Source organism: Loxodonta africana, chromosome 13 (genome assembly GCF_030014295.1).
Source record: "Loxodonta africana isolate mLoxAfr1 chromosome 13, mLoxAfr1.hap2, whole genome shotgun sequence".
Taxonomy (NCBI): Eukaryota; Metazoa; Chordata; class Mammalia; order Proboscidea; family Elephantidae; genus Loxodonta; species Loxodonta africana.
This window is the reverse complement of record NC_087354.1, coordinates 38,436,413-38,452,717: the sequence shown is the minus strand read 5'-3', so window position 1 is coordinate 38,452,717 and position 16,305 is coordinate 38,436,413. Positions and strand designations below refer to the sequence as shown.

General features: G+C 38.0%; 1 protein-coding gene across 1 annotated transcript in view; it reads left to right on the top strand.

The window, feature by feature from the left end:
* NRG4 (neuregulin 4) overlaps nucleotides 1-16,305 on the top strand; it is a 79,183-nt gene extending 62,878 nt beyond the window's left edge. The window contains exons 4-5 of the mRNA XM_064296143.1: nucleotides 12,048-12,127; nucleotides 16,079-16,305. Coding sequence (XP_064152213.1) covers nucleotides 12,048-12,127; nucleotides 16,079-16,305 — 307 coding nt within the window. The remainder of the gene's footprint in view (nucleotides 1-12,047; nucleotides 12,128-16,078) is intronic.

The following is a 16,305-nucleotide window of genomic DNA, read 5'->3' as shown; positions in this document are numbered from 1 at the left end:
CAGGTGAACCTGTAGCTGACTCCAGACTCAGGGGCCAGTTGACTGAAACCACATGAGAGATGCCAAGCAGAAACTTCCCAGTTGTCAACCCAAAGAATCATGAAAGATAAATTGTTTTAAGCCACCAAGTTCTAGGGTAGTCTGTTATGTCGTATAGATAACTATAACACCTATCTTTGGAACTAGGTTTATTCTTGACTTTAAATAGATAAATGTTTGGGGAAAATGTGAATAATGATTTATTATTTTTATTTTATCCCTTTAAACATTTTGTTAGTGAAATATACTAAAGGGAAGACCAACTGACTAATTTCTTCATTAATCACTATAGTGTCTGCTTGGAAATACAGCATTTTCATTTGTAATTGACTCAATAATACATACTTTGTGTAATATCAGTTAGGATGGGCTAGGTTTGGCTGCAGTAATTATCAACGATAACAGTTTAGTGGCTTAAAAACAAAAGATTATTTATCATTCATAGTATATAACTATTATAGGTTGGCAGATAAAGCCTTGCTAATTATAGTTACTTAAGGACCCAAACTGATGAATCGGCAACCATCTTAAATGCTGCTGGTCGCCATGCCAGAGAGAAAAGAAAGCTCTGCAGGGTCTCACACGTGAATTTAAATGCTCGTTCCTGGAAGTGACACTCATCACTTCTGACATAATTCATTGGCCACAAGTCACCCTACTCAGTCACAAGGAGTGTCGGGAATTTCAGTGCTACCAAATGCCCATAAGGCAGAGAACCAAAAATATTTGGTCAAGAGCACAAAAGCAAATAAAAATCAATTCTTGAGGAACCCACTCTCATTCTTTACCTTAAAGAGCATCTTAGAGTATAAAAAAAATTACCACAAATATAAGGAAACACGGCACCACGAATTAGAGCCAGCAGAAATAACTGGAAGTAGACTCAGATGTCCACAGTCTTCAGGTATGAGGAGAATCAGGCACAGAAGGTTTAATGCGTGTCAAGGAAATAGAAGGCCCGGAAATAAGAGTAATAAGCAAGCAGATTTGAAAAAGAACAAAACAGAACTCCAATAAATAAAATGTAATAATTTTAAAGACTCAGTACATGTTTTACTTCAATGAAAGGTTTTTTAAAACTCAGTGTATGTTTTTTAACAGTAGACTAGACACAATAAAGGACATAATTCATGAGTTGGAAGAAAGATGAAAAGAAATTAGAAGGTAGGTCTGAGAGAAAAAGAAACGAAAATATGAGAGAGAGGTCAAGAAATACGGAGGCTGGAGTGAATGTTTAACATGTTTAATTGGAATTCCAAAAGAAGAAAGAAATGAGGCTGAGGCTATATTTGAAAAGGTAATGTCTGTAGCCTTCCCTGAACTGATAAAAGTCACCCACAGATTCCGGAAGATTCTACAAATCACAAGCAGGATAAAAAATCCATTTACATCTGGACACATCATAGTAAAACTACGAAACACCAAATGCAAAGAGGGAGATCTCAAAAGTAACTAAAAAAGAATGACAGATTACCTTCAAAGATGCAACAAACTCACTTCTCAAAAGGAAAAAAGCAAAACCAGAAAATGTTGTTGTTAGGTGCTGTCGAGTCAATTATGCTTGAGCCCGTTGTTGCAGCCACTGTCTATCATCTCATCGAGGGTATTCCTTTTTTTGCTGACCCTCTATTTTACCAAGCATGATATCCTTCTCCAGGGACCTGTCCCTCCTTATAACATGTCCAAAGTAGATGAAGTCTCACCATGCTTGCTTCTAGGCAGCAATTTGGCTGTACTTCTTCTGAGACAGATTTGTTTGTTCTTCTGGCAGTCCGTGGTATATTCAATTCAATACTCTTTGCCAACGCCATAATTCAAAGGCATCAATTCTTCTTCGGTCTTCCTTATTCAGTTGTCCAGCTTTCACATGCATATGAGGTGACCGAAAATACCATGGCTTGGGTCAGGCGCATCTTAGTCCTCAAAGTGACGTCTTTGCTTTTTAACACATTAAAGAGGTTTTTTGTAGCAGATTTGCCCAATGCAATACATCATTTGATTTCTTGACTGCTGCTTCCATGAGCGTTGATTGTGGATCCAGTTAAAATGAAATCTTTGACAACTTCAATCCTTTCTCCGTTAATCATGATGTTGCTTAATTCTCAAAAGGAAAAACGTAAAACCAGAAGATAGAGAAATGATATTTTCAATATGTTGAGAGAAAACAACTATCAACTCTGAATTTCTGTGTTAGTGAAAGTATTTTTCAGGAATGAGGGTAAAATGAAGACTTTAGACAAATATGTCATTTAGACAGGCAAAATTTGAGACATTTTGCCATTAGTAAACCTTCTGCCCAAAGGATATACTTTAAGCAGAAGGAAAGTGATCCTATATGGCATGTCTGAGAGGCATGAAAGAACAGAGAAAGTTGTTAATATGTGAATAAATCAAAGCAAATATTGTATAAATTTTGATAATATCCTGTGTATTAAAAAAAGGAATTAAAATATATGACAGCAGAAGCAAATAAGTTGAAAGAATTATAATTAAAGTGTTTTAAGGTCTTTTTTGTGGGAAAAGGATAAATATATAGGTTAATTTTAGATCTTGATATGTTAAGAATAAATATTAAAATGTCTAGGGTAGCAATTAAAAGAACATAAAACCAAAATGTGTAATATTTAAGCTAGCAGAAGGATACAAATAGAACGATAAATAATCAATTGATAAAAAATAAAGTGAGAAAAAAACATGGTAGATTTAAATCTAAATATATCAGTAATTATATAATTAACAAGTAAGTAGTAATTACCAAGCCTGATCTACTAGCCTTACTCTAGAAGGCGGTACCCAACAGTTAAAAATTTTTACGAGCTCATATAAAATATTTATGAAACTTTTTGTCTGTACTGGATTTTATACCCAGCACAACTTTGTAACACATTTATTATAACACATTATTATAATTTGTAACACATTTCAAAGGTGTGATATTGTACCACATATAGGCCATATTCTCTACCCCAGAATTAGTAAGTTGGAAAAAATAAGTGACAAAAATTAACTAGAAAAAGCATTTACATTTGGAAACTAAACACATTTCTTTATAATTCGTGAATCAAAGAAGAATTTGATGAACATTAGAAAATATTTTTACCTGAACTATAATGAAAATGCTATGTAACAAACATTGTGAAATGCCACTAAACCAGCAGAGGGAAATTCATAGCCCTAAATGCTTAGATTCGAAAAGAAGAAAAGCCTGAAAATCAATAAGCTAAGCATTCATCTTACTAAGAAAAAGAATTACAAAATAAATGCCAGGAAAATAGAAGAGTAAATAATAAAGAACAGGAATTAATGACAATAAGTGTGCAAAAGATCTAATAGAGAGGAGCGACAGAACTAAAGTTTGGTTCTTTGAAAAGAATCTGTATCAAGGAAAAAGAGTGAAGAGGTACAAATGAGCAATACTAGGAATGAAAAAAGGGTCTATAACTCAGGTGCTAAACCAAAACCTGTTGCCATCAAGTCAATTCCGACTCACAGTGACCATACAGGACAAAGCAGAACTGCCCCATAGAGTTTCCTTTTTTTTTTTTTTTTTAATCTTTAGGGAAGCAGACTGCCACATCTTTTCTCCCGCAGAGCTGCTAGTGGGTTCAAACTGCAAACCTTTCAGTTAGCAGCCAAGTGTTTAACCACTGTGGCATGAAAACTCCTACTCAGGTACTATGGACATTAAAAAGATAAAAGATATTTTGTATAACTTTATGCCAGTAAATTTGAAAACTTAGATAAAATGCAAAAATCTCTAAAAAAAGATAGCTCCCCTAAACTAGCTCGAGAACAAATACTTAAACTGAAATGTCTTGTAACCGTTAAGTAAATTGAGTCCATAGTTTAAAATCTTCTTACAAAGAAAATCTCAGGCCTGGTGAGTTCTTTTAAACAAAAATACATACTGTAACAGAGAATAGAAAAATAGAGAATAAGCACCAATTTCTTTTTTAGAATAGCATCTCTTTGCTACCCAAGCTTGTTAAAAAAGTATGAAAAAAGAAAATTATGGGCAAATCTTGTTCATTAACCTGGATTTAAAAGGTTAAAAATTAGCAAGACAAATCCAGCAGTGTATAAAATAAAAAAAATTTAGTAATTATATCATGACAATCTTGGGATTATTCCAGGAATGCAACGTTTTTGTGACATTAAAATATTATCTAATATATTTCATCTCATTAACAGATTAAAGAAAAATCTTATAACTTTCTCAATGAAAATTTCTACTAATACAGGAAAAAGAAAAGGGTATCTATAAAACTTTTATATCAGGAATGAGACAAAGGAGTCTGCTATCATCGCTAGTCCAGTAAGGCAATAAAAACAAAGAAAAGGCATATGGATTGCCACAAAATAGCTAGAACTGTCATTATTTATAAATGATATGATTATATGTATTTAGAAAATCCAAAAGAATGTACAGAAAGATTATTAAAATTAATTAGTCTAGGTTGTTTATTTACAAAATCAATATACAAAATCAATCTACAATAATAAACTGAATCAACACTTTGAAAAATGAAATTTTAAAAGCTAAGCATTTATAGTAACATTAAAAAATATCATTTCTGTGAATAAATCAAATGAGGTCTGAGACCTTATGGAAAGGATTATAAAGCTTATTTCAAAGATAATAAAAATGCCAAATAAATATTCATAGTTTGAAAGGCTCAATATTAAAAAGAGGTCAGTTCTTCCCAAATTGAATTGTAGATTCAGTGAAATTCCACTCGAAGTCCCAATAAGTTTTTTGTGGGTTTTTTTTTTGGGGGGGTAGTATTTGAATTTGACAAACTAATTTTAAAATTCATATGAGGAGGTGGGGCCAAGATGGCGGAGTAGTCAGACGCTTCCTATAGTGTCTCTTACAACGAAGACCCCAAAAAACAAGTGAATTGATTATATATGACAATCTAGGAGCCCTGCACATCAAAGACAAAGCTGAGGAATCAGACTGAGCAGCAGCAGGGGGAGGGAAAGGCAGTTTGGAAGCAGCGAGGAGTTGCTAGACCTGACCTGGCCGGCACTGGCACTCTGCAGGCTGGATAGGCTAGTTCACAAGGGGTGACGCAAGCAGTGGCACTCAGGACGTGCGTTCCACATCGGGAGAAACTGAGCAGCGGAGAGTCTGTTCAAGCCTCCAGAACCAGTGAGAAATGGCTCTCAGTCAGCAAAAGATACATACAAACATCTAACCTCCTGCACGGATTAAAAAAAAAAAAACCTTTTGGGAAGTACCTCTCTCCCACATACCTGACCCTTCCCCACTCTGCTTTGAGTCCTGGTCAGCTTTAGTGATTGCTGCGCCTGCTGGGCCAGAAGTAGGACCCATCACGTGCCCTGAGCCATTCTCCCAGGTTTGGAGAGAGAACAAATTAACAAACAGGAAAAAATAATCTGCCAGCTCCCCGAAACCAGGAACTCAGGGCAGGCATAACCCCTTTGCCTAGACACATGCATAAGGAGTCCACAGACTTTGAATGCCTTTCACCCCTGCATAGACCTGTGTAGGCCCATTTTAATTGCATAGGCCCTCATTAGCACAGTACAAGAGGGTATATACCAGAAGTCTATTTTCATCTATATCTGCTATAAGGGGGAGTGGCAGATTTGTGACATTTGACACAACACTCCCCTGCCCATTAAGCAGGGTCCTCACCTACCCACATCAGGGGCCTGAGGACTGGTGGCTCTACCCACTCCACTGAACTACTTGCAACAGGGGTCCAGGAATAAGTGGTGGCTCCCAGTCTTTACAGCAAACAGATCTGAGTGCCCATTGCTAGGCTACAAAACCCACTCACCTACATGCTCTAGGGAACAGGGACACGCCTTCCACCCAGACACTCAGAGGCAACAGTCAGCCCCTAGCCTTGATCAGTGCATGACCCCCTAGTGTAGCCAGTGCCTACTCCACTCATCTGTGCCCATCTAAGACTGTAGGGAGAGCCTGCACTACACACTTGATGACTAACAAATTGGACACCTGAGCTGAATCCACACAAGAAAAGTAAATGGACTCCTGGGCTCACATGCCTAGTAACAACTCTAGCCACCTGGAAACAGGATGTGAGAGCTTCAGAGATGCCAATAATTGAACTAGCACACACAACCAGCCTATTTGGGCATATCAAAACAAGAAGCTAGGACACAGTAAGCAAACATAAAATAATTATAATAACTTATTGATGGCTCAGAGACAAGTCACTATCACATCACATATAGAGGCAGACCATGATGGTTTCAGCAAGCCACCAAAACAAAAAATCAAGAAACCTTCTGGAGGAAGAGAAATTCTTGGAATTACCAGAGATAGAATTCAAAAGATTAATATACAGAACTCTTCAAGAGATCAGGAAGGAGATCAGCAAAACGCAGAATAAGCCAAGGAACACACAAAGCAATAGAAGAATTTAAAAAGGTTATACAAGAGCATAATGATAAATTTAACAGGCTACAAGAATCCCCAGAGAGACAGCAATCAGAAATCCAAATGATTAACAAAAAAATTTCAGAATTAGACAGCTCAATAGAAAGTCATAGGAGCAGAACTGAGGTAATGGAAGTCAGAATTAGTGAGACTGAAAATAAAACACTTGACAGCAACTTATTTGAGGAAAAGTCAGATAAAAGAATTTTTTAAAAATGAAGAAACTCTAAGAATTATGTGGGGCTCTATCAGGAGGAGTAACCTACAAGTGATTGGAGTACCAGAATGGGGTGGGGGGGGAGGATAACAGAAAATAGAGAGAGTTGTTGAAGATTTGTTGGCAGACAACTTCCCTGATGTCATGAAAGATATCTATCCAAGAAGCTCATCAAACCCCAAATAAGGTAGATCCCCCCCTCCCCAAATCACCAAGACATATTATAATCAAACTTGCCAAAAACCAAAGATAAAGAGAGAATTTTAAGAGCGGCTAGGGATAAACAAAAATTCGTCTACAAAGGAGTCAATAAGACTAAACTCAGACTACTCAGCAGAAACCATGCCAGCAAGAAAGCAGTGGGATGACATATATGAAGTCTTGAAGGAAAAAAATTGTTAGGCAACAATTACATATCTAGCAAAACTGTCTCTCAAATTTGATGGCAAAATTAGAGCATTTCCAGACAAACAAAAGTTTAGGGAATTTGTAAAAACCAAACCAAAATTACAAGAAATACTACAGGGAGTCCTCTGATTAGAAAATCAATAACATCAAATAACAACCCAAGACTCGAACACAGGACAGAAAAACCAGATATCAACCCAGACAGGGAAGTCACAAAAATAGATCAAAGCTAAAACACTGAAAATAGGAAAACAGAGACGTCAATATGTAAAAGATGACAACATTGTAACAAAAAAGAGGGACTAAATAATGTAGTCATAGATCTTTCATATGGAAAGGAAGTCAAGGCAATATAAAGAAATAAAAGATTGATTTAAACTTTAGAAAAATAGGGGTAAATAGTAAGGTAACTGCAAAGGAAACTAACAATCCTACATATCAAAATAGAAAGAAAAATGTAAAGACTCAGAAAATACAAAATCAACAACAGTGAAAAAGATGAAAAGACTCTGCACAGAAAATTAAGTGGAACAAAGAAACTGTCAACAACACACACACAAAAATACATCAAAATGACAGCACTAAACTCATACCTATCAATAATTATGCTGAATGTAAATGGACTAAATGCACCAATAAAGAGAGAGTGGCAGAATGGATTAAAAAAAAAAAAACACTGTCTATATGCTGCCTACAAGAGACACACCTTTGACTTAAAGATGCAAACTAAAACTCAAAGGATGAAAAAAAATACATCAAGCAAACAACAATCAGTAAAGAGCAGGAGTCGCAATATTAATCTCTGGCAAAATAGACTTTAAAGCAAAACCCACCAAAAAAGATAAGGAGGACACTATATAACGATTAAAGGGTCAATACACCAGGAGGACATAACCACAATAAATATTTACACACCCAGCAGGGCTCCAAAATACATAAACTCTAACAGCATTGAAAAGAGAAATAGCTGCACAATAATAGTAGGAGACTTAACACACCACTTTCGGTGAAAGGCAGAACATTCAGAAAGAAGCTCATTAAAGACACGAAGATCTAAATGCTACAATCAACCAACTTGATCTCATAGACATATACAGAAGATTCCACCCAACAGTAGCCAAGTATACTCCTTTCCAATGCACATGGAACATTCTCCAGAGTAGACCACATATTAGGCCACAAAGCAAGCCTTAACAAAATCTAAAACATCAAAATATTACAAAGCATCTTTTCTGATTATAAAGCCATAAAAGTAGAAATCAATAACAGAAAAAGCAAGGGAAAAAATCAAATACATGGAAACTGAACAATACCTTGTTCAAAAACTACTGGGTTACAGAAGGAATTAAGAACAGAATAAAGAAATTCAGAGAATCAAATGAGAATGAAAACACATCCTACCAGAACCTTTGGGACATAGCAAAAGCAGTGCTCAGAGGTCAGTTTATAGCAATAAACACACACAAACAAAAAGACGGGCCAAAATAAAAAACTCATATGAAAGTGGAGAAGTCTAAACTAACCAAGACATCCTGAAATAAGATTAAGGTAGGGAGAGTGTACAAGATATCAAGATATGTTACAAAGCTATAATAATTTCGGCAGTGTCTTATTGATTTAGGGATAGACAAAGAGATTAATGAAACATAAGAGAAAGATGGAGCCCTGGTAGCACAGTGGTTAACAGTTCAGCTACTAACCAAAAGGCTGAAAGTTCAAATCCACCAGCTGCTCCTTGGAAACCCAATGGGGCCCTTCTACTCCATCCTTAGAGTCACTATGAGTCGGAGTCCACTTGATGGAAGACCTTAATAGAAAGATAGGCCCATGAATATTGGATCCCTGCCTCACAGCATACCTCAAAATCAGTACAGGTAGATTAAAGACCTAAATGTGAAAGGCAAAATGAAAATGCTCAAAAGAGCATTTAAAAGAATGTCTCTGTGTCCTTGGGGTAGGGATAGATTTCTGGAACAAGACTCAAGGAGCACACATCATGAAAGAAATGGTTGGTAAGTTTGCTGTATTAAAATTGAAAGTGTCTAGTTATCAAAAGATACCATAAGAAAACGAAAACCCAAGCTACAAACTGGGAGAAGACACTTGTAACACAGGAAAACAAATTATATGTGTCCTGAATGTATCAACAACTCCTATACATCATTAAGAAAAAGATAAATCTGTGGACAAATGGGAAAAATAAATACAATTGATATAAAACGAAAGGTTCATAAACATATAAAAAGATGTTCAATCTTATCAGTGGTCAGGGAAGTGCAAATTAAAATCACAACGAGATACCATTCAGATTGGCAAAAAAAAATTTTAAAGACTATAAAATGTTATGAGGTACTACTTTTGGAACAGATTGCAAATACTTTGTAAAGTTGAACCAATGTACACAACATGATAGTTTCACTTCTGGGTATATACCTTACAGAAACTCTCACACATGTACCCAGGAATTTCTAGTAGAACTGTTCATAATGGCAAAAAATAGTAAATTACTCGAGTACCCATTAACAGTAAAATGGGCAAATACATTAGGGTGTTGCTACCAAAGAATATACAACAGCAGACACGAATGAACTACAACTACGCACATCAACCTAGGTCAACCTTAGAGACAATGTGAGGGAAAAATCTAGAAGAAAACATGACAGTATGATTCCATATATACAAAACTTAAAATTCGTCAATATGAAATGAGGTATTGTTTAGGGACATACACCTAAGTGGTAAAAAGTTTAAACAAAAGGAAGGGACTAATTGGCATAAAATACGGGATGTGGCTGCTTACAGTAGAGAGAGGGAACTAGAAAAGGGACACATGGGGCTTCTGAAATGTGTTAATTGCCTCCTAATGTGCTCAGTACATGGGTGTTTATTATTGATTTTTAAACTGTGTAAATATTTGCATCTACTCTTTCTATGTATGATTTATTTCATAATAAAATAAACAACCTTTTGGTCATCATAGTTATACATTTTCATTTTGGAACATTTGAAAAATGGATCTTAGTTTAATCAATGAGAAAAAAATAGCACCCTGAACATTCTTACAAAAATAACAGCCGTGAATCTTTTCCAGAGAGGGTTGCAATACGCTTGAAATTGCAGCTTTTCCAGTTTTGAATGACACAAGCAGAGGCATTTTTACATGATGACATGGCAGAGAATGTGCTTTAACGATGCCAGCAGCAGAGTTAGTTTGAAAAGTAACATGAGTTGCTATTTCTTATGGAATCTAGAAATAAGATTTGGGCTATTTTATACTGTATTTTGCCTCTGGAAAATGTGGTGCTTTCCATCTTGTCCATGGCAAGGTCACGGAAGCTCCATAGACACATCTAAACTCCCCAAGAGACTAAATTACTGGGCTGAGGGCTCTGGGGACCATCGTCTCAGGGAACATCTAGCTCAACTGACATAACATAGTTTATTATAAAGAAAATGTTCTACATTCTACTTTGGTGGGTAGCGCCTGGCTTAAAAGCTTGTGAGTTGCCATCTAAGATACTCGACTGGTCTCACCCCGTCTAGAGCAAGGGAGAAAGAAGAAAACCAAAGACATGAGGGAAAGATTAGTCCAAAGGACTAATGGACCACAAGTACCACAGCCTCCACCAGACTGAGTCTGGCACAACTAAATGGTGCCCAGCTGACTCCTCTGACAGGGATCACAATAGAGGGTCCTGGAGCTGGAGAAAAATGTAGAACAAAATTCCAAATCACCAAAAAAAAAAAAAAAAGACCAGACTTACTGGTCTGACAGAGACTGGAGAAACCCCAAGAGTATGGCCCCCAGACACCCTTATAGCTCCATAATGAAGTCACTCCTGGGGTTCACCCTTCAGCCAAAGATAAGACAGGCCTATAAAACAAAAAAGACTAAATGGGCACACCAGCCCAGGGACAAGGACGAGAAGGCAGGAGGGAACAGGAAAGCTGGCACAGGGGAACCCTAAGGTCAAGAAAAGGAGAGTGTTGACATGTTTGGGGTTGGCAACGAATGTCACAAAACAATGTGTATTAATTGTTTAATGAGAAACTTGTTTGCTCTGTAACCCTTCATCTAAAGTACATTAAAATATATATATCACTACTGGACGGAAAAAAACGTGGTGCTTTCACAAATGGAACTAAGCCACCGTTGAGTGAAGTTCTCGGGTCCCTTTGCGGTTAAACTGCTTTAAGCTGAGCGCCTTCTGAACTACAGTAACTATCAGTACCAGCTTTGAATGTGGTCCAAAATGGTACCCTACCTAACGCCCAAATCTGGACTGACATCGGTAGTCCTTCAGGAGGAGAAGCCCGTGTGTGTTTACAAAATACATCTCATTTTGCTTTGATAAAAGAGCTTGAATTCATTTTCATTAACACAAACGCATACTGACATATTGAAAAAATTAAAGCTATACATTCTAAAATCTTTAATATTAAAAACCTTTATTATGATTATCTGAATATAATTACAAGCATATTAATTGATCAGATGACTAAAAAGATTGATCGGGAATCTTAAAAAGAGCCAAAAAGAGTTTCTGAAGTACCATTAATAGATTAACTAAAGCTAACCTGTGTCACATAGGGGTGCCAACTAATTAATGAAAAAAATTTTTTTTTAATCTTAAAAAGAGCACAAGAACATTCCACTAAAATATAACATGTCTCTAAACGTTACCATAAGGGCTTTGGTGTAGAAGACAGCAGCTCTAGATTAAGCAAAAAAGCAGCATTATCAAAATCTGAAGTCCCCCCAGATGACCTACCTGCCCGGGTGTATCTGTTAAATCATCGAACCCAGTTTCAGGGCAACCCTGACAATTTTAGGTAGTTGTGGAGAAGAAAACAAACCTCAAATATGCACGTTCAATCTTTCTAGTTGTTCTGACATGTCCTTCACTTACCCTTTTCCATGTGTGTCTCTCTCCCCTTTGCTATTAGGAAGAGCCACCTTCAGAGGGCCAGTTCAGCCCCGTATGATATCAGCCTGGTAGAGACAAGCAACACCAGTGCCCAAGACAGTGAGTAAATTCAAAAGGAAAATGCCTGGTTTAAAGCACTAGGTGACGTGGTGGCAGCTACTGTTATTTTGTTGTTTCTATTACATGTAGAGATTTAGACATATTTCCACAAGGTTCGACCCTATGCCTTTTTCTATGGGTTTTTAATAACCACCTTTTTTTTCACATGAAGATGACACAAGTTGTATTTTTTCCAGCATAAAACCATGTTACCTCAATATTTGAAATTACTTTGTCAGCTGTAATGTGCTACACAGTTATAAGGGCCTGGTTTCTCCAGAAGTAATTGAAGGGGGCTGGTAAAAGGCGAGAAGAGCCCAGGTGATGCAGTAGTTGGAGCACTTGGCTGCAAACCTAAAGGTCAGTGTTTGGAACCCACCAGCTGCTCCATGGGAGAAAGATATGGCAGTCTGCTTCCATGAAGATCACAGCCTTGGAAACCCACAATCTTGGAAACCCCATGGGGCAGTTCCACTCTGTCCTATAGGGTTGCTATGAGCTGACATTCAGCTCCACAGTAACAGCTTTGGTTTTTGTTTTTTGGTTTGGTATATGGGGAAGAGGAAGAGTTTTGCCTGTAAGGGTAGACAAGCTTTGGGAAACTTGTATACAAAGTAACATTTTAAACCTCTCTTGAGACTTCCGTTTCTGGCCAACATGGAGTAACAGGGACAGCAGAATTTCGAGGCTGTGGTGCAGGATGGGGGAAACCCAGCTTGGACTCCGAGTGAAGGAGGTGGAAAGAAGGAAAGGTCCAGGTAGCAGTACTTCCCTGGACAGAGTACTGGGAAAGATAGCTGTAAAGAGAGACAACTATAGAGAGCTGCAGTTCAGCTGAGTACTGACCAGTTCACGCTTGTGAGGAAAGAACCACCTCAAAGGCTTAGAGCTCTCCCACAGGGCAAGGAAAAGTGCTTCTTTCCACCCCAGACTCGGAGAAAATATTTGCAAATCATTTATCTGATAAAGGACTTATATCCAGGATATATAAAGAACTCTTTCAACTCACTAATAAGACAACCCAATCAAAAAGTGGGCAAAAGATTTGAATAGACACTTTAGCAAAGAAGATATACAAATGGTTAACAAACACATGAAAAGGTGCTTGATGTCACATTCACGAAACCAAAAAAAAAACCAAACCCACTGCCGTCAGAGTCGATTCCAACTCATAGTGACCCTATAGGACAGAGTAGAACTGCCCCATAGGGTTTCCAAGGAGCGTCTGGTGGATTCAAACTGCTGACCTTTTGGTCAGCAGCCAAGCTATGAACCATTGCATCACCAGAGCTCTATCATAGTCACTAGGAAAACGCAAATTAAAAAAATTGTCAAGTAACTCCTATGCAACAGTTCTACTGTGTAAGATGGAGTCAGAATGGACGTGAAGTTGATTCTGACTCATGGTGACCCCATGTCGTGGAGTTAGAACTATTCCATAGGAGTTTCTTGACAAACATTTTCACAGGAGCGGATCACAAGTCCTTTTTTTTTTCGTAGTGCTACCGGGTGGGTTCAAACAACCAGCCTTTTAAATTAGTCATTGAGAGCAAACTGCACCACCCAGGGATGTGGGGAAACTGAAAGACATGGTTGGTGGAAATGTAAAATGGTATAGCCACTTTGGAAAATATTCTAGCAGTTTCTTAAAAAGTTAAAACATAAATTACCATATGACCCAGCAGTTCTCCACCTAGATATCTACCCAAAATAAATGAAAAGTGTCTACATAAAGACTTGAATGTGAATGTTTATAGTAATATTAATCATACTAACCAAAAAGTGAAAAATGTTCATCAGATCAACAAAATGTGGTGTATTTATGCAAAGGAATACTGCTGAGCTATAAAAACGAATGAAGTATTGATACATGCTACAACATGGATGAACCTCAATCACGCTCAGTGTCAGAAGCCACAAAGTAATCAGTGCTGTTCCAAATCATAGTGACTCCATGCGATAGTGTATGATCCTATTTATATGAAATGGTTGCCTGGGGCTAGAGGAGGAGCCCTGGTGGGACACTGGTTAAGAGCTCAGCTGCTAACCAAAAGGTCAGCAGTTCGAATCCACCATCCACTCCCTGAAAACCCTATGGGGCAGCTCTACTCTGTCCTGTAGGGTTGTTAAGAGTCACAATCGACCTGATGGCAATGGGTTTAATTTGGGGGCTAGAGGTAGGAATAGAGAGTGACTGAAAATGGGATGGAAATGTCCTAAAGTTATTGTGGTAAAGGTTGTACAACTTTGTAAATAGTACTACCACTGAACTGTATACTTTAAAAAGGTGAATTTTATGGTATGTAAATTATACCTCAGTGAAGTTCATTCTCATTGCAGGTAGAGTGACTTAGTTCAGCAGCCTTTCCCCTCACCCACCACCTTCTAATTTGTACTAGAAAACATAGTCAGGTTTAATTAGAACAGTGGATAGCAGAGGATGGGCAGTAAGGAATGGCAGGTGTGGGGAACGTACTGAATTTTGGTACGGGGATGCTGACGTGGCTCTCGTGTTCTCAGAAGCATTGTAGGGCTGGGTGCTGGGGTCTTCTGGGATAGTTTACCTTAGCCCTTCCAATGACAGAAGGGGTGGGTTTATATATGTGAACAAGATAAGCAACATGCATAGGTAGGTATAAGGAAAAACTGAGATGGAGAAAACATCTTAATTTGTAGTTATTTTCCATAGATCATGGAGAACAGTGAAGAAACATCAAAGTGAACCAAAGAATTGCTCCTCTATTACAGAGGCAGAAAATGAAGCACCGTAAGGTAAGAGAAATGAAAAGAGATTTAAGTCTTCCTTTTCTAAATAAGACACGCTTCGTAACCCATACTGCTACAGGGTGTGTGCTTCTGTGATGTGAATTCGTGCATGTGCTGTTGGTAAACAGGCAATGAAGGTCAGTACAATGTGAAGTCGCATTGGTTCAGACAAAATTTCTTTCCCAGTAAGTTAATGTGCTGAAGTGGTGAGGACAAGCTTTCTCTCAACTAAAGAGAACACCTCTGCAACATGTAAATCCAAACTTAACCTGCTGCCCTTGAGTCGATTCCCACTCACAGCAACCCTCTAGGAAGGACATAGCAGAACCATCCCATAGGGTTTCCAAGGCTGAAATCTTTATAGAAGCAGACCGCCCCATCTTCTTCTCGCGGAGTGGCTGCTGGGTTCAAACCGCCAACCCTTTGGTTAGCAGCTGAGCGCTTTAACCACTGCTCCACTGGGCCTCCTTCAGCTGTATATAAAGACCTTAATTTAAAAATTTGAAAACCCTGTGAAGTACCTCTTTTCATCGCAAGGAGTGGCTGTTTAATGGCTTCAAAACCACCATGTTTTTCACTCAGTTACAGACGAAAAGCCATGAAGACGTTTCACCTTGTGTGTGGAAGAGGCATTGATTTATGAAGACCACCTCTGCATCACAGTTTTAATACTGGTGAAAATGTTTTCTATTAGAAGCATTTGATTTCAAGGATCTACATCTCAAAGGAAGATACAAAAGTTCCTAAGTTCAAGGCTGCAAAGACAGACCAAGTGATTCTCCGTGCTAACACACAGGTGGAAATTTAGGTAGTTATTGTTACTGCTCAGGTTACAAAGTTCCAAACCTATTGTTGCATTGTTGTTGTTGGGTGCGGTGGAGTTGATTCTGACTCACAGCAACCCCATGTGACAGAGCAGAACCGCCCCATATAGCTTTATAGGCTGTATTCTTTACAAGACCAGACTGCCAGATCTTTTCCCCATAGAACCACTTGGTGGGTTCGAACTGCCAACCTTTCAGTAAGCAGCCAAGTGCTTAACTGTTGTGCTCCCGGGGCATAAGTTCTCTAATTTTTACTACATGATTTTGCAGAATGCGACATTTTTACTGTTAGGGGCAACATAAAGAATTGATTAGGCCAGAACAATTTAATTTCTCTAAGCAGTTTTTTTCAATTGTGAAGTTACACTGAAAAAGAAAAGAAGACCAACAGTGTTTTTCAGGAAGTGTGAAAATAAGTCTTGGAATATTCTGGAATGGTCAATGTTCTACCGCCGAAGGTTTGGGACTGGAACAGAATTGAAGCAGAGGAGCAAGACTAGTGGAACGGACCAGCCAGTCTCTGGATCGTGTCTTCAAGACTGGCTGTGCACATCACCCTTGCCACACAGCCCAGTGCAGGCACTGTGA